The sequence below is a fragment of the Podarcis melisellensis genome (assembly GCF_964234715.1).
Source record: "Podarcis melisellensis genome assembly, chromosome: 3".
NCBI lineage: Eukaryota > Metazoa > Chordata > Lepidosauria > Squamata > Lacertidae > Podarcis > Podarcis melisellensis.
In genome coordinates this window covers 16,303,246-16,328,071 of record NC_138530.1, presented here as the reverse complement: position 1 = coordinate 16,328,071, position 24,826 = coordinate 16,303,246, and the positions used below count along the sequence as shown (strand labels likewise).

The 24,826-nt window shown below is 43.9% G+C and overlaps 2 protein-coding genes across 2 annotated transcripts in view; one reads left to right on the top strand and one right to left on the bottom strand.

The window, feature by feature from the left end:
* Window positions 1-751: 751 nt before the first annotated feature.
* On the bottom strand, window positions 752-12,460 carry EIF4A3 (eukaryotic translation initiation factor 4A3). Its single transcript, XM_081904253.1, has 12 exons — window positions 12,109-12,460; window positions 10,331-10,403; window positions 9,103-9,169; window positions 8,766-8,828; window positions 7,832-7,964; window positions 7,301-7,381; window positions 5,390-5,531; window positions 4,633-4,771; window positions 4,376-4,491; window positions 3,737-3,844; window positions 1,897-2,024; window positions 752-1,146 (listed from the first exon to the last, which is right to left on the bottom strand). The coding sequence occupies exons 1-12, from the start codon at window positions 12,272-12,274 to the stop codon at window positions 1,130-1,132; spliced, it is 1,233 nt and encodes a 410-aa protein (XP_081760379.1). The 5' UTR covers window positions 12,275-12,460; the 3' UTR covers window positions 752-1,129.
* A 5,090-nt stretch (window positions 12,461-17,550) lies between these two features.
* Window positions 17,551-24,826, top strand: part of NINL (ninein like) — a 52,908-nt gene continuing 45,632 nt past the window's right edge. The window contains exon 1 of the mRNA XM_081903748.1: window positions 17,551-17,791. The gene's annotated coding sequence lies outside the window, so the exon portion shown is untranslated. The remainder of the gene's footprint in view (window positions 17,792-24,826) is intronic.

Sequence of the window (24,826 nt, the reverse complement as noted above, 5' to 3'; positions counted from 1 at the left end):
TGGTCACTAAAGGCTAGAAACAGAATTCAACCATTTAAAAAGCACTACAGAACGAAAGTCCACATGCAAATGCTGCCTAACCAGATAGCTTAAAGAGACTAATGTATCAACCAACTCACGAGTGTACATAACTACCGTATTTTTTGCTCTATAAGACTCACCTTTTCCCTCCTAAAAAGTAAGGGGAAATGTGTGTGTGTCTTATGGAGCGAATGCAGGCTGCGCAGCTATCACAGAAGCCAGAACAGCAAGAGGGATTGCTGCTTTTGCTGTGCAGTGATCCCTCTGGCTGTTCTGGCTTCTGGGATTCAGAATATTTTATTTTTTTCCTCCTCCAAAAACTAGGTGCGTCTTATAGAGCAAAAAATACGGTATGTGGCAATACTATACGGTCATCTGTATTGCTCTAGTAAAGCCGTGAATCATAACATACCCCTGCATCTGACGTAAAATATGGCGTGGTAAAATCTCTTATCAGTACTTGCAATACACACAAATTGTAAGTTACCACTTCCCTGCTATAAATACATAAATAAGATTTTAGAACAGTGAAAAAAGCATGAAAAATGTCTACAGTGCGTTCACTTGCACTGCACCTTTAATTAGAAAATATATAAAATATCATCATCAGAAACTTCATTTAAATTGACCTCTTCACTTGCTAATTAAAAATTGTTTGACCTCGTCGTGAGAGGCATGACACCGGAACAACTTGTTCTAAAGCACCAGTTGCCATTCAGCTGACAAGGACTTTATATGAAAACTTCATTGTTTTAATCAGAAAAAAGATAGTAGCAGGCAGGATGACAATGAACACCTTATTTACAGAGATGCTACTTTTACAGCTTCCATCAAGAAAATTAAAAAGACAGTTTTCTACATTTAGGGTATTCCCACAATGACAATGGTTTTTTAAAAAAATATCACCACAAACTTGTAGCTGCTTCCAATATGCTTTTCACCAACTCTGATCTTTCAGAACCATATTCAGAAGTACAGGCCTAATTGAATCAGATGTACATAGAATTATTTTAGAGTTACAACAATATGGTCTTAAGATAAGAAGCCGTGAACAGCAGCCGGTGCTATAACAAATCACAGCTAAAAGTCTTCAGTCCATCCTGTTCCTTCAAATAAGGTCAGCAACTAGATTAAAGAAAGAGATAACATATTGAAGGCATGATAATGAGCTGAGCGCAAACAGTATTTATCACAATACTTGAGGGTCTAGCCAAACATCCATTTGACATACGGCTTACAACTTTATGTGCATGAGCAAAGATGAAATTATGCTTAGGGACCAGCTGGAGAGACGTGATTGCAATACACAGAAGGCTGGGGAGACAGTCTGGCACAGTGGATAGTGTCCAATACGGAGGAGCACAGAGCCCTGGATTCCTAATATCCACCACATATTCCATTATGAAGTATATGGCTAAGAAAACGCAACTAACTTTGTTAGGGAATGCATGTGGATGGAGATAAGTTTAAGAGCAGCTTATCTGAACTCTCAGGGTTCTGTTTTTATTTCCTTGCTATACTGTATGGCAGGAGTAACATTTGCACAGGCTTGCTTAGCGTTAATATTTGTGCGTCATTCCATAGCATCATCTCTCATCTATCAACAGGATTCCAGCTGGGACAACAGGTCCAATTTAAACTGTCTGTACTGTACAGCAGAAATACAATTATGGAGCCTGTTCATCACTGAGCTGGCATGCTGCGTGTGATGGAAGGCCTATCTTCCTTCTCTTCAGCAATCTTGAAATCACAAAGCTTCTGTTTGATTAGTGAACAGCTATTTATTTCATACATGCAATGTAACCAGTCAATCCAAAGAAGATGATGGCTATCTGCCTGAGTAGGACCAGGTTAGGCAAAGAATCAGATACTCACCATTCATGGGCATTTCATCAATCTGAGTGGAATAGTACTGCTCAATGTCTCGCAGAATACGGATGTCGTCGTTCTTTACAAAGTTGATGGCGACACCTTTCCGGCCGTAGCGGCCTGATCTACCAATCCTGGTGGGGCAAGAGCGGGACTCAGAATCAGTGAAATTAAATAAGCAATCGCACAAATCAGAATTTTCCTATAGTTTATTCTTTTACATTTGTTTACATTTATCTTGCTCAGGGCAACCAAAAGCAACTTCAAGCAATCAAAAAACTACAGTGGTGCCCCGCAAGACGAATGCCTCGCAAGACGAAAAACCCGCAAGACGAAAGGGTTTTTCGGTTTTTGCGACGCTTCGCTAGACGATTTTCCCTATGGGCTTGCATCGCAAAGCCCATAGGGAAATCTCGGGGACCTTTTTTTAAATGCTGGCGGTGGGGAGCAAAGCCTTTTTCCCCCCTCCGGACTTCAGAAGAGGTCCAGGAAGGCCGGCGGGGGCGAAAGGCTTTGCTCCCCACCGCCAGCATTTTAAAAGCGGTCCGGGATAGCAGGGAAGCGCTTCCCGCTATCCCAGACGGCTTTTGAAGGCAGACTTTTGCCCCCCGCCCGCCTTGGGAAGAGGTCCTGGACTTTGCCCCCCTGCCTGCCTAACCGGGGGCTTTTAAATCGCCCCGGGACTGTCCGGGGCGATTTAAAAGCCCCCGGACGGCTTTTGAAGCCTCCCCCTGCCGCCTGGCATCGGGGCATCGTCCCGATGTCGGGTGGCGGGGCGGGAAAGCCTTCCCCCGCCGCCCGCCTTCGGGGCATCGTCCCGATGCCGGGCGGCGGGGCAGGAACGCCTCCCCCCGCCGCCCGGCTTCGGGGCATCGTCCCGATGCCGGGCGGCGGGGCGGGAAAGCCTCCCCCCGCCGCCCGGCATCGGGGCGGGAAAGCCTCCCCCCGCCGCCCGGCTTCGGGGCATCGTCCCGATGCCGGGCGGCGGGGCAGGAACGCCTCCCCCCGCCGCCCGGCTTCGGGGCATCGTCCCGATGCCGGGCGGCGGGGCGAGAAAGCCTCCCCCCGCCGCCCGGCATCGGAACGATGTCCCGAAGCCCGGCGGCGGGGCGGGAAAGCCTCCCCCCGCCGCCCGACTTCGGAACGATGTCCCGAAGCCCGGCGGCGGGGCCGCGAAGCCTGGGCGGGCTGGCAACTCTCCGCAAGGAGCGCTCCCGCTGCTTGCAGAGAGGTCAGCGAAGCCTGTCCTGGACCTCTTCTGAAGGCAGGCGGGGGGCAAAAGTCTTTGTCCCCCCTGCCTGCCTTCCCAGGGGCTTTTAAATCGCCCCGGACAGCGGAGAAGTCCTCCGCTGTCCCGGGTGATTTTAAAATGCCGCCTGCCAGAAGAGGTCGGGGGAAGGCGGTTTCCATAGGAACGCATTAATTGATTTTCAATGCATTCCTATGGAAAACCGTGCATCGCAAGACGAAAAACTCGCAAGACGAAGAGACTTGCGGAACGAATTAATTTCGTCTTGCAAGGCACCACTGTAATGATGGACATGTGCCATATATTCTAGACAACAATTCATCTTACAAGTTTTTTAAAAGACACATCTTTCATGTTAAATGTAAGTTTTTGAAGGACTTTAAAAAGCAGGAGCATTTTCTTTGTTAAACACCATATTCTGAAATCTTCCATCATTTTTTCTGGAAGAAATCTTAAGTGTCCCCCCAAAACATCTATCTCCCTTTTCACTTGCCCCCCCCCCCATTTTAGGCAGCTGGAAAGGGAAAGCTGCTTCCCCAAAACCTTTTTCAAAGCTTCCCATTGCAAAATAAGAGTTTAATATATGTGCACGCTTACCTGTGTATATACAATTCTCTGTTGTTTGGCAAGTCATAGTTAATAATCAGGGACACCTGAGGAACATCCAGACCTCTGGCCCAAACATCTGTAGAAATAAGAACTCGGCTGTAGAAAGAAAAAGAAAAAAGCAGTTACTGAATTGCAGAGACCCTCATAAATTACACTTGTTCCTTTGTCTGCAAAAATTACTGCAAAAGATCCAAGTAGAAAGGAAAACGTCTCCACAGACTTGTGTTTTCTGCAAATATGCAAAGAGTTGTCCATGATTTTACAATGGTATGCATGCAATTTTCAGGATGAAATTTCATTTCAAAGTTCTATGTAGCTACTTCACAAGACTTGTTCCGCTGTGCATTCATTCTATCTGCATTCTTCTGCTAGAAAAACACTGTTCTTTTTGAATTTGCAAAGCGAGGACAGACAAAGGGTACTGGCCAACTTAAAACACACACACAATCTTGGTTAAAGTCTCTGGGGAAAGGTGAAACATGAATGGAGTTTTATTCTGCATAATTCTGGGTCCTGCTCTGCCCACTGTTCGGAGGGGGGACCCTAACACCTTTCCAGTAGGATAACGTGGCTCTCTTTCCAAAAACGTTCCCCCATCCCTGCTATATTCAAAAATTGCTGCCATACCTTGCCCCAGATCTGAATTCTTTCATGATGGACTCCCTTTCCTTCTGCGGCATGTCACCATGCATGGATGAAACAGTGAAATTTGCTTCTCTCATCTTCTCAGTCAGCCAGTCAACCTGAGCCAGAGAGCAGTCAGTTAATTTTTAAATTTGGCAAGAGTAATCCTCCAAAAAAAGTTAGTTTTAGTTCTGCCCAACTGTCAGTGCCAACATGAATCATGACTTGACTAAATCAGGCATTGTTCGTTGCTGACGTACCTTTCTCTTGGTGTTACAGAAAATGACAGCCTGTGTGATGGTGAGTGTGTCATACAGGTCACACAATGTATCAAACTTCCATTCTTCCCTCTCCACTGCCACAAAGAACTGTTTGATCCCTTCTAGCGTCAACTCATCACTGGATAGAGGCAGGAGAGGGGAGAAATTTTGAGCTGATTGACTTTAAATTGTTAAAAGACATTACATTTATAAAACTGAACATTTATCACTGCAATGGTATTCTCTAGAACTGTCCATTCAAGTCTACAGGAATGCCTATAGTTAAATTGCCAGATGGCAATATAGTGCAAATCTGTCCAATTTTAAAACTCAGTAGTTGATTTTGTGATTAACAAGGCAAAGAGAAGTGGCACAATGTGGTGGATAAGAGCTGGAAAGTCCCCACCTGAGCCACAAACCTATTAAGTGGCCTTAGGGTAGTCAATAACCTCTCAGCCTCTGCTTGCACCTTCCCATTTGTAATATGGGGATAACAATGACATGCTTTACAGTGTGTTTTTTGAATACGCAGGCAAAGTGCTATACAAATGCTAAGTACAATGTTTACAAAACACTTTTGTATCCGCTTCAAGAAAGCCCAATGGGGCCAAAATCCCAGTTTTCATACCCTCCAGAGGAATTTAGACAGAAGGACAAGGATCAGGAAGGAAACAATCAAATGCATTCAGAGAAAATATTTCAGATATTTAACACTGTCACTGTCACCAACGTGAGCTAAACTTGTAAACTCACTCACCGCTTGACCAGAATGCGGATGGGGTCAGTCATGAATTTGTTGGTCATCTCCAATATCTCATGTGGCAAGGTGGCACTGATCAGAACCACCTGTGTTGCTGGAGGAAGGTATCTGTACACATCATAAATTTGCTCTTTAAAACCTAGATGAACCAAACAAGAGAGAGTACATTTGAGAACCTTATTGTACCTTGGTGCACATTTATTACAACCAAAGCCACTCCAAATTAGATTCCTCCATGCCCGATCACTATAGTCCATGTGTTGATAACCTCTAGGCTGGATTACAATGCACTCTATTGGGCTTGGTCTGGAAGCTCCAGCTGGTGCAGAATGGACTGGCTGCCCATTTACTACCAAACAAGGTTCAAGGTCTCTGTATTCATTTACAAAGCCCCAGGCAACTTAAGTCCAGAGTACCCCAGGAACTGCTTGGGTAAGTATTGCTGTCTGTCTGCTGAATTGGTGAAGCACATTTGACAGAGGTAAAGGTAAAAAGGTAAAGGATCCCTGGACGATTAAGTCCAGTCAAAGGTGACTATGGGGTTGCAGCGCTCATCTCGCTTTCAGGCCGAGGGAGCCGGCATTTGTCCACAGGACGTGTGGGTCATGTGGCCAGCATGACTAAACCATTTCTGGCACAATGGAACACCGTGACAGAAGCCAGAGCGCATGGAAATGCTGTTTTATCTTCCTGCCACAGCGGTACCTATTTATCTACTTGCACTGGCGTGCTTTTGAACTGCTAGGTTGGCAGGAGCATTTAGTCATTTTATATTGCCCGGGACAACCCAAAGTGACTTGCAATCAAACAAAATACAAGCTAGCAGTTCTGCAAGCTGTTAACGAATGAAGCACTGGCAATCGTAGAACTGAAGAGTTGGAAAAAGACCATGAGGATCATCTAGTCCAACTCTCTGCGATGCAGAAATCTTTTGCCCGACACGGAGCTCAAACTCACCTTTCATCACTTTACCCCTCCAATCTAAAAAGGTAAGGTGCACTCACACTTGTTTTAATGTTATGGCATAAAGCTTCAGTGGGGGGGGGGGGGGCACAGCTGCAGATGACACTTGGCCATAGATTTTTCCTGCCTACTCACCAAATAATTATTTGGTGCCTTGCCGATAATTAACAAGTACATTGGTACCTTGGTTTACGAACTTAATCCGTTCCAGAAGTCTGTTCTTAAACCAAAGCCGTTCTTAAACCAAGGCGCACTTTCCCTAATGAGTCCTCCCGCCACTGGTGCCTTCCACTGTTTTGTTTCTGTTCGCAGACCGAGGTAAAATTCGCTAACTGGAACACTACTTCCGGTTTTGCGGAATTCTTATACCGAATAGTTCATAAACAGGGCTGTTCTTAAACCGAGGTACCACTGTATACAGTCATACCTCAGGTTGAAGACGCTTTGAGTTAAGCGTGTTCGAGTTGCGCTCTGCGGCAACCCGGAAGTAACGAAGCACGTTACTTCCGGGTTTTGCCGCTTGCGCATGCCCAGATGCTCAAAATGACGTCACACGTATGCGCAGAAGTGGCGAAAAGCGATGCATGTGTGCACAGACGTGCCATCGTTAGTTACGTTTACCTCTACATGTGAACGAGGCTCCGGAACGGATCCCGTTTGTATCTAGAGGTACCATTGCAATGGTATTTTTTATCATTATGTGGTAGTGACCCTAGAAAGCACTTACAGATTTCTCAATGAAAAATAGCACATGATTTCTGGCAAGTTAGCCCTCAATAACCATCCTGATGCCACTTGGAAGGAGTTTCCAAGTATTTGTATGACAGAAAAACACACATTTCTCCGACACTTTAGGCAAACTTGTTTTGGATTTTTATAGGAAAAAAACCATGACTTGCCTCCACAACAAAAGTTTAGGACATTGGGATTAAAATAATTCTTTACCTTTATTGAGCATCTCATCAGCTTCATCCAAAACCAACATTTTGATGGCACGGGTTCTTAGACTTCTGCGACGGATCATATCTGAAAGATTTCAGATTTGCATCAAGAAACAGGGATCTAGCAGAGATGCTGAGTCACTTCTTATTCTGCAAACTGTTGGCTCAGAGGAGCAAAGGGAGTCTGATCTCAATTGGAATTATGACAGCAGTGGTATACTTCCCAAGCACACAAGAATAAAAAATCTGATTATACAAAAGTTACAAAGCTACAGCACTACTCAAGCTAATTTCATGTAGTTCCCACATTGTATTTCTGTTTATATGGTGCTTTCACTGATTGTTTAAAACTAAGACAAAGTGCAGAATAAGGGAGGAATGAGGACGACGGGGGTAAGAGAACCACAGCTGTCGTTCCACACCTGGAGCACAGAACTAAGGACTGAAAAGTATCTTGAGCATAAAGCTTACAAGCGTCTACTCAACACATTAAGTCAAATTCTTTGGTTTTCCTTAATAAAATTAATCTTCTCACCAAATACACGCCCTGGTGTGCCAGCAACAACATGCTGTCCGTAATCCAGCTTCCTAATGTCTTCACCAACGTTGGTCCCACCAATACAGGCGTGACACTGGACATTCATGTAGTCACCAAGTGCAAGAAGCCCCTGCAGGAGCAAGCACACAAACAGCTTATATTCAAGGGTACTACACAACCCAAACAGTAACTGAACTTGAGACCTCGGCAAGAGCCATGACATCTCCTGTGAATGCATGTGTCAGAGACTGAGGAGGTGCATTCTCCAGTATGTAAATACTATTTCATTTTCTAAGTCAGGAGTGTTTGACTTCTTTTGTCTTGTCGCTGCAGCCATTTCTACAGCTGTTTGATAAGATTCAAAAGTGCTAAATGGTGCAATGCACCATTGGTACCTTGGTTTACAAACTTAATCCGTTCCAGAAGTCCGTTCTTAAACCAAAGCCGTTCTTAAACCGCTCTTAAACTGCTATTCTACTTTTCATCTATCGTACAACTCCAGGCGGCATGCAATGGACTCCCTGGCAGTCTTCCATCCAAGCACTGACCCAATTCAAACTTGCTTAGCATTTGGAAGGTTGCTGCGATCCTGTGTTCTCAAACCATGTCTGAGACTTGCTGCTAATTACAAGATGCTACTGTAGGCAAATTATGGGCTTTCAGAATTTAAATCAGGAGAGACCACTGTGATTGTGCTAAGTGTTAACTCTAAGGGCGCTTGTATGCAGCACCATTCTGTTTAGGCAGTTGCAGAAACATTTGCAGCCACTCTAGAAGCATCCACAAGGCACCGAGGCTTCAATATAATGCTGCACCCACCTGAGATAACTGAGCTGCTTGTAGTGGAAGGAGAACAGAGCTTGTCACAGGGCCTAAAGATGCTGCAGCATTCCATTTTCATAAGTTACAATATTGTATAAGATTTGCTTACCTTCTGAATCTGTACTGCCAATTCTCTTGTAGGTGCCAATATCAATGCTTGCGTTTCACGAACCTGATTGAAATGAAACAGTTTAAGTGTTGCAGCCTTCATTCCTTCTAAAATGTTATTTGAAATTTGAAATGTTCACATATCAACTTATGATCTCCCTTAATGAGACAAAGCATGCATAGAGTATTTGGGATGAAATCCCATGTTCAAAAAATGTAATTAATCTGGATCGTTGTCCTTGGTTAATGTTAAAACAATGAGATGATATACTATAACTAGTCAAGACAGTATTTGCATCTTCAAAAGTAAGCGTTGAGTATTTGTGTTCCAAAGGTACCTGGATGTCCAGACACTGTAGAACGGAGATGGAAAACGTTGCTGTTTTGCCTGTTCCAGACTGTGATCTAGAAAGAATAGTATTTTTAATAGCTGTGTCTGAAAACATAAGCAATAAATATCACCATATACAATATTATCCTTGTTGAGTACTATCAAAATATTTTTGACAGATTATCCATTAATGAAACCAGATATGCAAATCTACCTGAGACCAGCCTCCAAATAAAATTTAAGACTAATATATGTACTGTGCTAATCAATTCTAAATGGAACAAACTTTGTCTACTGAGATTATCTGCATTACTGCTTATTTAACCTAAGATAAAAGTGGTTTACAATAGATAAAGCTAATACTAGAACTTACATGCAAAATAAGTGAGAATTCTCCTGAACATCTAGATTCTAATTTTGCACAGTTATAGGTATATGGTCACAATGAGATCAATGTGGGAGGTCACCTACAGCTACCTATGAATGCCATCTATGATAAAATTACCAGATTTTTTTCAATGAAATCAGGGACACTTTTCAACGTCAATGGATTTTGTATGGGGACTGATTTGTAAATCCGGGGACTGTCCCTGGGAAACAGGGATGTCTGGTAACCTTAGTCTATGAAAAACTATACCTACAGGTAATAATTATAGCTGTGTGGGATTGTGTCAGAGAGTAAAAGACACCAAGTAAAGGCATCTCTTTCAAAATGGTTCATGGAGACAGCAGTTCTACACATGCTTACTAGTGAGCAAGTCCCAATGAACCCAATGGGATTTAGTTTTGAGTAAACATGCCATAAATTGCCCTCTTGAACTTACTCTAGTCCTGTGCATTCAAAAGTATCGTTCCTTAAAATCTAAGAACATGGCAAGAGCTGAGTAAAGAATGAAGCTGGTGAGTTGGGGTGGGGCTGTTGGGGGCCTGACACTGCAATCCTGACACTGCAATCCTGACCCCCTTTAGAGTGGGGAGTTTTAATTGGATTGCTATTACTTTTAAAATAAATAAATAGGAACCTATTTTTTTATTGCAAGTTTCTCAGTGGAGGTTGAATTACCTTCTGTCATGGATGCTTTAACTGCGATTCTTGCATTGCAGGGGGTTGGACTAGATCACCCTTGGAGACTCTTCCAACTCTCTTTATTCAATTAACTATTTAGTTCATTTAGTCTAACAATATCCCAAAGTCCTGTATGTGTGTGTGTGTATGTGTGTGCAATTTCACTTACTGTGCAATCACATCTCTTCCTTTAATGATCTGTTTGATAGCTCTCTGCTGGATAGCTGAAGGCTTCTCAAAACCTACAAAATTCATTTGTAAAATTTAGATTTACATTGGCCAGAGCAATACTGTAATAAAACCAACATTTAGAAACCAAAGTACTGAAATCTGTAGCTGTTGGCACTCAATTTTAAACAGTAATAGGAGCTATGGAGGAGACTGGGGAGAGGAAGGGAAAAGTCACAGTCAGGTGCCAACATTTATTATTTGCTAATGAAAGTGGCCAATGACAACGTGCAAACTTCACACATCTCTAAATTCACAAAGTAAAAATTCGATGAGGGAGGCAGCTACAAATGACCAAGAAGGGGAAGTTTGATTTGATGTCTCCTTAAATAACAAAGGGTTGTATCAAACTATCATATTCAGAGTACACCCACTGAAGTCAGCAGACTTAAATAATGACTAACTTAAGTCCACTGATTTCAACTGGTTTACTCTTGAGTATGGTTTACATCTGATACAACCTTTTGCATTTATGGGAGAAAAGAGGAAGAAACTTCAAATCCAGGGTAGTTAACATGGTACCTTCCAGGTGTTCTTAGACTAGAAGTCCCATCACCCTGTTGTAGCTGGGGCAGATCAGAGCTCAAGTCCAGTAGCACCACTGCTTTATATGATTGAAGTCAGTTTTATTTCAGAACAAATCCTATCTTGGGCACACTTTCCAACAGCAATTCTCATCACAATCCTCTTCCCCTTTTCCTTTTGTACTGTGTCTTGTAGACTTTGATACACCAACACAAAGGAGAGTCCCTCCCCCCCCAAAATACACAAAAACCAGTGCGCCCATTAAAAAAACTGATGTAGCTGATGTTTTGGAATGCAGTAGCAATACAATACATACTAACAGTGTATGTAGGCACTGCAACAGGTGCAACATAATACCCATTCCGCATTTGTATGAACTTGATCATTTAGTGTGGCGGCGCTTACATCTTGGAACTCCCTGCCAATTGATATTAAGCAGGAGACTTCGCTGCTTCGAGGAATTCACTTTCTTTTTACAATCAAGCGGCGTATAAATTTCATGGAAGTAAAACAAATAACCCAATGAAAACACACGTGGGGACGAATTACAATGGGACTACATTTAAACGGCCTCGGTCCTGTATACCTGAAGGAGCGTCTCCACCCCCATTGTTCAGCCTGGACACTGAGATCCAGCGCCAAGGGCCTTCTGACGGGTCCCTCATTGCGAGAAGTGAGGTTACAGGGAACCAGACAGAGGGCCTTCTCGGTAGTGGCGCCCACCCTGTGGAACACCCTCCCTTCAAATATGAAGGAAATAAGCAGCTATCCTATCTTTAAAAGACATCTGAAGGCAGCCCTGTTTAGGGAATTTTTTAATATTTAGTGCTGTATTGTTTTTAACACTCGATTGGGAGCCACCCAGAGTGGCTAGATGGGCGTGGTATAAATAATAAATTATTATTATTATTATTATTATTATTATTATTACTAAAAAATAATAAATCTTATATAGCATTCCTTGGAATTGTTTTCGAATCTTAACGCCGTTATTTACATCTCACACCGGCGCCTACCTGGGCAGAGGAGGATACATAAAAAGCACCGAACGCAAGTATGAATAACGGCCGAAACCGTCCCGGGGGGGGGGCGGGGAGCTGCTTCCCTTCCCTTCCCTCCCACACGCCCTACTTCCGTGGAAAGGGCCGCGCGGCCAGCCCCCCCCCCCCGCTCCCGCCGGCTCCGCGCGCGCACCGTAGGCGTAGATGCCGCGCAGGAGGTCCTCGCGGAGGCCCATGGTGTCGAAGGTGGGGGTGACGTCCACCTCCTCGCTGGTCTCGAACTCCACTTTGGTCATGTCCTCCTCCTTCAGCAGCCGCTTTCGGGCCGAGCCCGCCGAACCTCCCGTAGGCCCCGACATCCCGCCCGCCTGTCACCCGCTCGAGGCTTCTTCTTCTAGCCCTTCCGAACCCCAACCGACGCCGCCACAGGAGACCTCCTTCGCCCCAACCGGCCTCGACCGAGGAGATGCCCGCACGACGCGCCGGAAGAGCGAAGGCCTTAACGCGACACGCACCCCGCGCGAGACCGCCGGGGATTTGCGCATGCGCCCCAGCCGCCCCGTTCCCGACGCGCTCAAATGGACGTAAGCACGCTCGATGCTCGTTCAAAATCCTGCGCCCGGGCGGCGTTGCGTCACTCCCATAGAGATAGGAACTTAGAGGTGCCAGGGATATTTCTTAGAGTGAAACAGCCTTTCTTAACCTTGGGCCCCTAGATGTTAGAATTGTAGAGTTGGAAGGGACCATGAGGTTCATCGTCCAGCTCTGAAAGATTCAGGATTTATTTATTTTTTGTTTATTTGTTTTTTATATTTGTTTATTTTCGACCTCTGAGTTTCAGGATTATTATTTTTTGCCCAATGTAGGTTTCAGAGATTAAGAGGCTCGTGTTTTACAGACTGAGCTGTCCCACCTACTGACCGTTGTTGGACTACAGCTCCGGCATCCCTGACCGCTGGTCCTGCTAGCTAGGGATGATGGGAGTTGTAGTCCAACAACATCTGGGGACCCAAGGAGAAAGCTCCATAGAAATCAAGAAGGAAATTCATTGTAGATTTTAACGTAGGTCTAATTATGTGTGTTTTGAGTGTTTTGGACTGAACCCAGTTTCATTTTCGTTAAATAATTTCTAAATGCATGTCTGTCTTTCACATTTTTGTGTTCTGCTTTACATTTCTGGGATGGAACCATTAAATGGTTTACCACATGGCTTGAAACATCACATACAACATTACAAGTTAAAATTAAAAAATGTAATAAAGGTACATATGTAAAACAACACCATAATTAACAGTGAAACAAAATGTTGTCGTTTTAAGTATTTTTAAAATACAAATGTTTCCTCTTTTGTTTTGAGCAGGCTGGGGGTGAGGAATGTCAGGCATGTGTCTATTTGCCATGTTTGAGGCAGGAGTTTTAAATGGGAAAGCAGTGCAGATTGAAGGGTTTGACAAAGTTTCCGAAAACTTATTTTATAGACCTGCCACCCATTTCACTGAAAACATCTGCATTCACACCATACATTTAAACCCCACATGCACCCCTGTAAAGAATCCTAAAAACTAGTCTACTCACCACAGAGCTACAATTCTCAGGATTCTTGGGTGTGTATGTGGGTGAATGTGCCTTGTGGTAAGGCTGGGTACATATTATACCTTTAACTGGTTTTAAAGCCAAGAGAACAGTACTTGTTCATTCCGTTAAATATATAATAAATTGATAAATTACATTATATCGTTTCAGCTGCAGTGTCTCAAATGTGAGATCAGGGGTGGCTTTCTGACACTAGAGAGCACGGCAAATGCAGGAATCTTTCAACTACAGCATCCCTGACAAATGGCTATCCATTCTCTGCTTAAATACCTCCAGTGAAGGTGAGCCCATTACCTCCTGAGGCAATCTGTTCCACTGTTAAACCATTAGACAGTTTCCTCCTGCAGTGGAGGTCTAGGATTCACCAGGGATTTGTGGCCGAGCAGGTCAACAGCACCGCAGAGACCTGTCTACCTCCCGAGCAGATTAGGCACTGTTGTCTTGAACAGGCACACAGGTTGCTTGATGCATCTCCTACGGATGACCATGGACTTGGAGTGTGCACAGCAGTAGAAGACCAGCAAATGTCTGAGCTTATGTGTGTGGCCAGGCTGCTATGAGTGACATACAGCCAGAGCTGACTCAACCGTTAGGTGAACTGAAGCAGCTGCCTCAGGCACCAGAAGCCCCCAAAGTGGCAGCTGAATCCTAAGTTCTTCATCTCTACTGTCATTCCTCCTTGCCAGGCAATCAGAATAAAGTTTCCTTGGGTGCCTGATGGTCTGCTCCCAATGCCGCCTCTTTTCCTGAATAACTAGTTTTGTCTAATTTTGAACCAGAAATATTGTGGTGCACTATTCCTGGAATACTGCAATACCCAGTTGATGCAGGGAGTGAATGGAACAAGTTCCTATTCTATCTCCCAGTTCCAAAAATATATTTAATACGAACACTCCACAAGTAGCAGACATACCAGATATTACACTGATAATAATAGATACTGACACTTGATCTTTGTCAATTGGCTGAGAAGCAATGCCAGTTGTTCGGGAAGCACATAGAAACTACTTTTCCAATGGATTATTGGGTACCAAGAGCAAATAGAGGCTGTAAAGTGCTCACTGCTGCAATGTTTCCAGGTTCACAAAATATACTTCAACAACATTTACTATGTCCATTGTCCAACCAAGCAGCCTCTTGACAGACACTTTAATTTCAAGAATTCTGGATTTTCTCAACCGTGTCAATTTCTCAACTGGCTGGCTGGCCCGTTGTGATAGTCTTTGGTGCAGTGTTTGCATAAACCCATCCATTTACTTTTCATGCGCTGTGTAACTGTTAGCTTACTGCGTCCCAGTGGAGGTCCCAAGTGTTTCACTTGGATAGCTTTCTGTTCTTCATATAAAATAATGCAAAAACACAGCTATGTGAACAGAACACTCATGCTTACGTTAAAATTTGTGCCCCTTAGCAAAGGGGTGTTTGCAGGAAAAAATGTTATGCATATAATAACATTGCTATGCTGTAAATGAGTTTTCTGCACATAATAACTGCAGGGGGGAAAGTAACTGGTTGGTTTTGCATACCCTTTGAAACTTGGCAGAGGCCGGTCCATTAGGGCAAATGCCCCACCAACCTTCATCTGCCCTCAGCCAAATATTTTTATTTTTTAAAAAACATTGACTCTGCATCTGAGTCTGTTTTCTGTCAGACACATTAGTCACACTTGGTCATGCTATATTTGTGACTCTCAGAAATGGCGAGCGGGGGGAGATGGGGACAGATAGCAGTGATTCAGCCTTTATCATGCGGAACGAAGGAAGCACTTCTTAACCATTTAGATGAAAGAAGTTAGGGAGAAGCTTGAGGTTGGTTTGAAGTATGCGGGTTCTACCCAACTAAGCATTACTCAGAATAGACCCAATGAAATTAATGGCCCCAAATTTCAACAGCTCTACTCTGAGATCACATTTGCACATTTAAAGCACTGCAATACCACTTTTAAGCAGTCATGGCTTTCCCCACAGAGAACTTGTAGTTTGTTCAGGCTGCTTGTTAGGAGACCCCCTATTTTCCTCATAGACTGACAATTCTCACAGCAGTTTATCGATCAATCCCTCTTCACAGAGAACTCAGAGAATTGCAGCTCTGGGAGGGGAATATGGCAGGCTTCCTAACTCCCCACACCCTTAGCAAACTCCGACTCCCAGAATTCCTTGGGGGAAGCCATGACTGTTTAAATTGGTATCATAGTGCTTTGAATGTATGGTGAGAATACGGCTGGATACTGTATATACACAGGGCTGTAGCGAGGGGGTGGTGAGGTGGGCCCCCATTAGGGGGACCCCCACAAAATCGACTTAAAAATACACCCATAAATATAAATATTGATTATTGCCTCATAAGAAATGGTTTTAAGTAGCGGGTGAATTGAATGGGTGAAGGTGGGGAAGTTGGAGGAGAGGTGGAAAGAAGAGCTAATTTGTCTGTGGTTAGGGGGGCACAGTCTGGATGGTTCTGCCAGGGGCACAAGATCACCTAGCTAAGATTCCGTATATACAGCACGTAAAGGTAATGGTAAAGGACCCCTGAATGGTTAAGTCCAGTCAAAGACAACTATGGGGTTGCGGCGCTCATCTCGCTTCAGGCCGAGGGAGATGGCGTTTGTCCACAGACAGTTTTCTGGGTCATGTGGCCAGCATGACAAAACCGCTTCTGGCGCAATGGGACACTGTGTGATGGAAGCCAGAGTGCATGCCATCTACATAAGGTGTGCATAGACAAGTTAAGTCCTACTGAACTTCAAAAGTCTTGCTGCTTAGCAAAAATGCTTAGCATTTGCTGCAGCTCAGAAAATCAATTACACTAGCCAGCATCAGATTTAGAGCAGGGCAGGCTGTTCCCCTGCACAGGGCGCCAAGCCGAGGGGGTTCAAAATAACAATACCTATATTCAGAGCTTTTTTTTCTGGGGAAACGCATACCCTTAAATGTTTTGTGAATCTAAGTTTGGCCTCGTTGAGGGGCAGTATTTCAATATGAGTAGGAAAATGAGAGTACCCCTAATCATTCTCTTTTGGGGTGAAATCACTGCCTATATTTATGGCCATACCTACTAAGTAGATCCATAAGAAAAGGAACTGTACCAGAGACGGATTTAGGTTTGATGAGGCCCTAAACCAGGGGTCAGCAAACTTTTCTAGCAGGGGGCCAGTCCACTGTCCCTCAGACCTTGTGGGGGGCTGGACTATATTTTGAAAAAAAATAATGAACAAATTCCTATGCCCCACAAATAACCCAGAGATGCATTTTAAATAAAAGCACACATTCTACTCATGTAAAAACAGTGTGTTTCCCGTGGGCCGGATTTAGAAGGTGATTGGGCCGGATCCGGGCCCCAGGCCTTAATTTGCCTACCCATCCTGAGCTACTGAAGGTAATGGGGCCCTTTATATGCCCAGCTGTCCTTTGCCAACAACAAATTGTCGGTTTTTTGTGTTGAATATATGCTATATGGTAATTTATGGACCTAATAGGTATCAAAAACCATTTGCACATAACAAATAGGAGCCTACACAATACAAAACACTGTTGCTGTATGTAGGTTTTATTTTCTTTTTAATCTTATATTTTGGAAATGTAAATCCAGGGGTTTTTTCCCTTTCAATTTTTTGGGGGGCCCGCAAGAGTGTGGGGCCCTAAGCTGTACCCAAATGATTGTGAAAATAATAAGAAATATCTGGTGGGGCGCCAAATTTTGCCCTTGCTCGGGGCGCCATAATACCCAAGTTCGCCCCGGTACTTGCTGGCCGGCGGTGGTGTCCACCAGAGCCGCTTCCCCTGTTCCCTGCTTGGCTTCCGCAGCCCTGCAGCCAGGGCACCTGCCGGCTCCTCCAAGCCAGCAGAGGAGGCCAGAAAGCCCATGAAGACACGCTGGAAGCGAGCCCGGCAGCAGGAGGAGAAGAGGGCGAGAGCGGTGCGCTCCGCTCGTCCCCTAGAGGCGCAGCCCTCCCCGAGAGGTCGGTCCCCTGCCTGGGAAGAGGAGCGCGCCGGAGAGCCGTTGCGCGCCGCGTCTGCTCCTGAAAGGAATCCGGGGTGGGCGGAGCGGGCAGGGGAGGCTGCAAGGGGAAAACCGCCTGCGAGCCGGAGGCTGCTCGCTTCAGCGTGGACGTCCTCAAGGGAGGAGCATCGGCGGCAGCCTCGGGAGAAAGGGAAGCAGAGCACGCTGGCATTGGCCGAGGGGACACAAAGGGGCCGCGAGCGGCGGAAGGTCGTTTTCTGCAGGGGAGATGCTGCGGGCGCGGCGCGGGTGGTAGAAGGGAGAGAAGCGGCCGGAGGAGAGAGGTGGGTACCGCTGAGACGCCCACCGCCCCACCTTTGCTCCGTAGGTTGACTCTGACTTCTGTGGAGCCCCCCACCCGCCTCTCAAATTATCTTCTCCGCCCTCAAATTATCTTCTGGGACAAGGGAAGCCAGGGAGTTTTGTGAGGGGAGTTGATCCTGGCTCTGCAACTTGGGCGGCAGATTGTCTCCCAGAACCATAGAATTGGAAGGGGACCCCGAGGGTCTTCTAGTCCAGCCCCCGGCGAATATCAACTTCTGTACTAATCTTTCTTGGCGTGGCTGCTCCTCTTTGAGACCAGCTTTTTTGCCGTTGGTCTTTTAAAATCCGAGTTTCCTCACCAGCCAGGGAGGTTGTGCTTCCAAGAGGTTTTCCTCGCCCGCTTTTCTCTGTGGGGTGACCTTTTGTCGATACTCTTTCCACATTTCTTCCCTCCAGCTCTCCAAACTGGCTGGGTCCTGCCTTGAAATCCCTCTCCTTTCTCATGTACCTGGTACTTCCTTCCTCGCCAAATGTGTAGCTTATGCTATTATCTGAAGAGCCTGGTCCTAAAAGCAACCAAAACTTTATTCTGAAATCTCGTCTCCGCACCTTCTCCGTTTTTAAAGAGAAGTAGGTTGCAAGGAACACCAGCTGTTGTTTTGTCTCGTTTTTGTAGTATAAACTCCTCCTTTATTAGTTCCTCTTGTGTGGAGGGAGTTTGGGGTGTAGGAGGAATTCGGCCATCCATCTCTTGCATCAAATTTAAGGCAAAATTTCCCAGCTTACCCCCTTTCAACTCCCCCTCCCCACTCATCAGCTGTCACCCATTTACACTGCACTTGAAATTTAAACTGGTTCAGGTAGCTGTCCTAACCCTGCTTACCTGGGTGTAAGCTCCATTGAATTCAATATAACTTACTTAAGAGTAGCAGTGTTGTTAATTTCATTAGTCAGTTGCTTTTTTAAAAAAGGAACTTCAAGTGACATGGTTAGGATTGCTCTGTTAGTCCTAGACAAGTGTAAACTAACAACAGCTAACTATTTGAGCATCCTCTGCCCTCAGGATGTGCTGGGTGGGACAGGTGTAGCCCAACACATCTGCAAGGCACCTGGTTGATGAAGGCTCCCTTAGGGCCTATGAGACTTGCTCTGCCCTGTTCCTTATTGTTTTCCTGTGCTCAAAGGAGAAAATATTGTTCTAGGAGAGACCAGAGGACTGTTGGATATCCATACTGAAGGATATGTGGCCCCTACCTACTTTTTCTAGATGCTCAATCCAAAGTATCAGGGAAAGGGCCATCACTCAGTGCCAGAAGATCTCCTCAATTTCAGAAGGCCCCAGATTCAATTCTGAACACCTGTAGGTAGGGCTCAGAGATATTCCCTGCCTGAAACTGAGACAATACTGAGTTGGATAGACCAAGGCTCTAACTCCCTATAAGGCAGCATCTTGTGTTTAATTACACTTGTGTCTTGCTATTCTTCCAAGGAACCCTGAGTGACATTTTAGCCTCAAAGCAAGCTCTTGTGGGCCCTTGGGAGTTTCGTCATATTATTCTGGAAGACGGGTGCTTCTGACAGAACAAATCACCACCATGCATTTCTTACTGTAAAAGCAAAGCTTTGGGGGTTGCAAGAGTTAAAGCGTGCCTCCATCTTCAAATCAGAATAAGGCTGTACCTCAGCTATGAGCAAGGATTTTCAAAGTTTCGTTGCAGCAAGTTTCCACTAGCCAAATGGTTTGTATCTTTCCAAGTGTAAGAAAGACAAACATCAGTTGACCCACGGAGCTCAGCTTTGTCCCAGGCATGAAGCCAAGTCTATTAATGGTGGGGGTTTTTGTTTTGAAAAGAAAACCGGCCTGTTGGCAGGCTTCAAGGTTCTCAAAAAAGCATATAATTAAGTAAATATTGAATGGGAGGGGGGAAATAAGATGAGCAGTTGTCGTCCCATTTCACTTTGCAATTTTAAGGAGAACACTTACAGCACCTTAGGGTGAAGACAATCAAAGGTCTTGTGGTGATGTGTTACAGGTTTGTTACAGTATAGGCTTTTCCGCATTGCAGCCCATATATCATCAGATATCTGTGTTATCGTTGCTCATTTAGCAGATAGACATGATCCTACATGTCCCATGTGCTCAGCTGGGCCTGCTTTGTGTCCTGCCACCAGCTGAGGCACAGCTGATGGGAAAAGGAGAGGTTGCCCAGATTATGAAATTCCCTGCCCAATGAGGGCACCCTGTGCCTCATAGTTTTACTGGTGTATTATAGTTTCCAGTGCCAAGTTAAGATGGTTTTTGTATATGAACGCATGTTGGTGTTTACAGCACACTCCTAACTATGTCAACTTAGAAGTCTTCTTGAATTCAGTGGGGCTTACTTCCAAGTAAATGGGGTTAGGATTGCAGTGCATCTATCTGTGTGCATGTATTCTGTTTTGCTTTCATTTTCTGTGATGATGTACTTTTTACGCTTTTAATTAATTTAAACATTAAAATGTTTAAAGAGTCAAGAGTGGAAAGGCAAGGTATAAATGTTGTAATAAATGCCCCAGAACACTCTCTCAAAAGATGTTAGAAAGCTGCCAGGTTTATGATGAGTGGGAGCAGGCAAGCCCAGTTGAGATAATAATTCCTTTCTGTTTTGTGTAGAGGCTTGAGAAGGAAGCTCATGTCTCCTTGTGTCAATTTATGCCCTTGTGGGGGGAGGCTTATTCTACCCTCTGATAATCTACTCCTTATTATGACTGATGTCATTCATCAACCTTGAATGCAGTCAGTGTGAAAGCATTGTGGCCTGTCTGTAACAATATAACTATAATGAGATTTTTACAGCTCCCCCACACCCCCAGAGAGTGACTTTGAGAAAAACAACAACTTTGCATTGTCTGTTTCTGAGCATTCTTATAACCGCAGCTCATTTTGTAATGGGTTGCTCAGTTTGCAGCCTGGTATAGTTTGTGGAGAAGGACGTAGCTCAGGGGTTAGAGCAGAAGGTCTCAGGTTCAATCCCTAGCATCCCCTCCTGGGGCAGGGAAAGACTCCTGATTATTGCATATAAATGCAATGCATAAATAAATTGTTTGCTTTTCAGACGATGAATAGATGGCTGGAGATCTGGATCGCTTTCAAGTTATATATGTGTATGTATAGACCAATTTCTTTTTAAAGTCTATCATACAAGTCCAATGGGCAGGTACAACCGAAAGACTAACCACAGAATAATGAAACAGCCGAGTTTAAATTACATTTTTAGTTATCTTTTAAGAACGCAGGATTCACCATTTCAGATATATCAATTTTGAGGTGATGGGAAGATTAAGGACTTGCATCAGGGTTCAGTTGACTGCTCATGGGTGCTTTCAGTATTAAACTGTAGAAAAACAGTACCTTTAAAAAACATTTGTTGTGATTTTTTAAATTATTATTATTATTTTTCTGTTTAGAAATAAATGTTGAACTTTTAATGACAGCGTGCTCAGGAAAGGCTAAAGGCTCTTACCAACATTTCAGTTTGTCTGTGTAACTGAGACAACGCAGGAACGTAAAAATGTAAAGGTAAATAACAAACATAGAAAAAGTCTAGGAAAATATTTCACATTCCTAGATATTTGTGTCAAAAATCAACTTACCCAGGCAATTGGACATTTGCCACTGGTTCAGCCCCGTCTGAAAGAAAGACTCAACAGTATTGTAGAAATGAGTTTTATTCTTGAAAGTTGTAGGAAGAACGCAGAAATTCTGCTTACATTTAAATGATTAAAAATGAATAGCTGTGTGTGGTCTGCCAAATTTCTCTCTTTCACAAGTACTCTAATTTTTGGAGCTTAGACTTTTGAGGGAGAAGATTATTTCTTAATACACAACTAATTTGGTGTCAATTTTAATCTGCCAAGAAGATTTATTTAAGAGGTTGTAAATTCACCTCGTTACATTCCTGCTTGCAAAATAATTCCTTTAAGGGAAACGGAATTGAAGCCTCTAAATATGCTACTCATTGTATACAAAATTAGAAAGGGGCACAAGGGTTATAATCTAAAGATAAGACTCATTAGGAAGGAAATAGAAGGAAGAAAAAACTTAAATAGCTGTGGCACTCTCTCGTGGGGGAGCCCCTTCATCAACTACCTTCTCAGTGACCCAGGGTCAGGGGTCTTCTGACAGAAGTGGCATGGTCCTCCGTAGTAACAACATCCATATTCGTTGTGAAGTGGCTTGATGCTAAGGCGTGTGAGATAATGGAGCTTGAGCCAATGAGGTCCTTGTATGTTAAAAATGGATTTGGGGTTGTTTTTTTGTACCTCTTGCAAATAATTATTTTACTTTCTTAATAACCTGCCTGTGTGCTAAGATAATGTTCTGAGGCCCTTCCCTTGACACTCCTGCCTTCTAAAGTGAGGCAGATGTTCACTAGGAAAATAACCTTTCCAGCTGTTGCCCTCTGTTTGTGGAACTCTCAAGTGGTCTCCTTGCTGTTCTCTCTCTCTCTCTCTCTCTCTCTCTCTCTCTCTCTCTCTCTCTCTCTCTCTCTATGTATATATATATTCCAATGCCAGGCAAATGGCTTTAATTGCTTTTAGTTGAAATTTTAGTCTGTTGCTGTTTTTAGGTTTTTTTTAGTTGTGATTTTGATTATATATATGTTTTAAATGTAATTGTAAGCTACCCTAGAACCTCAACCGAAGTGAAAGTCAGGATATTCAGATTTTATAAATAATTGGTGGGTGTTCTGTGTCTTCCCACATTTTGGGCTACAGCTCTAGCCAATGAGAAGGAGCTTTTCCAAGTTTGTGAAAGTAATTTCCTTGATTTCGCTGAAGCGAGTGAGAATCTCATTGCCACAAGAACATTCTTCATACATATTTTTTTAACCCAAATGTGTATTTGATGTGAGAGAGTTGAAAAACTTGGACCTTCCTTCTGCATTGTTGCTTAATCTCAACAATGGGACGACACTGTATTATTCGCAGTTGAGTTCAAATGCAGTGATATTTAAATTTCTGGGCTCTTCTGAGTTGAATCCGATGAGACAAAGTTTTTATAAGCAGGAACATTTGGCAGGGACACAAGTCAAAACTATAATACAAATGTCTGCCAGCAGAAAAGACTTAATGACAGCTAACTTGGAGTCTGTTTTGACCAAGCTTTGTGGCTGTGTTTCGGTTTTGCTGGTGATAGACATATGATGTGATCTTCAACCAATTGTCCCAGGCTTAGGCTCATAAAAATAATGTGTTCATAAGGTTCTGAAGTGAATTAGCTGAGGATTTCAGCTATACAAAGTCCTGTGCGTGAGCAATCTGCTTTTCTGTGTGCCGTCGTGTTGCATGGAGTAGTTTGGATATTGGAAACCAAGGAAGCAATGTTTTGTTCAGTTGACCGTTAAAACTAATGGAGCTAAGTTAGCCGTGTCCATTAATTTCTATGGGTGTCCTTGGAGTATTTCTAACATTGGCTCCATCCCATAGTGGCTTTTACTTTAAGAAAACCCGGTTCAGTAGAAGGCTGTCTCAAATAATGTTCACTTCTGTGTAATCTTATTTTTTGCTTTGCACATTACATACATATTTGAAAGCAGTTTCTCCAGAGGGTGCTGTTGTCCTCAGGTCTTGCTTGTGTGTTTCCCAAAGGCATCTGGTTGACTACTGTGAAAACAGGATGCAGGAGTAGATGGGCCATTGGCCTGGTCCTGCAAGCTCTTCCTATGTTCTTATGTACAGACAAGGTGCCTCCTCCGTCCTCCTTGGAGAGCTGTTTTCAAGAGCATGGCTCGGGAACCTTTGGCTCTTCAAATGTGGTTGGATCAGTCCCAGTCAGTGTTGCCAATGGCAAAACATAATGGTGGTTTTAATCCAAACAAATTATAGAGGGCTCACAAGTTCTCCATCCTTCTGTACAGTGGTACCTTGGGTTAAGTACTTAATTCGTTCTGGAGGTCCATTCTTAACCTGAAACTGTTCTTAACCTGAAGCACCACTTTAGCTAATGGGGCCTCCTGCTGCTGCCGCGCCGCCGGAGTACGATTTCTGTTCTTATCCTGAAGCAAAGTTCTTAACCCGAGGTACTATTTCTGGGTTAGCGGAGTCTGTAACCTGAAGTGTATGTAAGCTGAAGCGTATGTAACCCGAAGTACCACTGTAGAGCCTCTGAAGAAGGAGCTGAGCCATGAAAAGTGAGAAATCTAGTATCTCATGCTGAAAGCAAATTATTAATATTGCTCAAAGGAAAAAATAGGGACAGGGATTTACCAGGGACAGGTAGCAGCACATAGATCCTGTCCCTGGTAAATAGGGGTCTTTGGAGCATATGGGATAGTGATCCTATTGTGGCCTTGCACTCAATGCATTTTATTCAAACATGCCATCTGTTTTCCGGGATTAAGCTTTTTTGGGGGGATAGGAACTGGTTCTACATGGTTGCATCAAGGGTTGTCTATTCAAAGCACTGATTAGCCCTGCTAATTCGAACAATATTTCAAATACAACACTGCAATTAAAAAGTTAGTGTTCAAATGTCTGTGTGATAAAGATGGACATGGTCATCTTTAAAATATATGAAAAGGCAGACAGTCTATCTAAAGCGTTGGGATGGAGAGTGAACAAGAAAAGAGAACAGACGGAACCTTTGATTTGTTGATCAGTATGTTTTTAATTTGTGTTGCAGATGCAGCAGCAATCTGAATAATATGGTATGTTGGGGGGGGGAATGGAAATGTGCTGTGACTCACATTTTGTCTGTAAGCACTCTGTAGCAAATTTTAAACACAGAAAAGAATGTTGTAGGAAGGACCTTTTTCGCCCCTAAGGTAGGAAATGATTGTAGGAAGTGTGTTAATTATTAGTACAGCACAGCTTGCCCCGACCTGGTGCCATCCAGATGTTTTGGACTATGGCTGGATCTGATGGGGGTTATAGTCCAAAACATCTGGAGGGCTTCAGGTTGTGGGACAGTCAAAACAAGTCTGAAAGAGGATGAAATGTTTTGTGTAAATCATGTCTCTGTATTGGACTGAGGGACTCATAGACAGTAATTGATAAACACTTGAGGGGTTAGT

Excerpts from the sequence above, each read along its gene's own strand:
- EIF4A3 (XM_081904253.1), bottom strand. The coding sequence starts at position 12,274 with ATGTCGGGGCCTACGGGAGGTTCGGCGGGCTCGGCCCGAAAGCGGCTG. Across the intron at positions 9,170-10,330 it reads GGAAGAGATGTGATTGCACA|ATCACAGTCTGGAACAGGCA; the intron begins GTAAGTGAAATT and ends TATTCTTTCTAG. Across the intron at positions 2,025-3,736 it reads AGAGAATTGTATATACACAG|GATTGGTAGATCAGGCCGCT; the intron begins GTAAGCGTGCAC and ends TTGCCCCACCAG.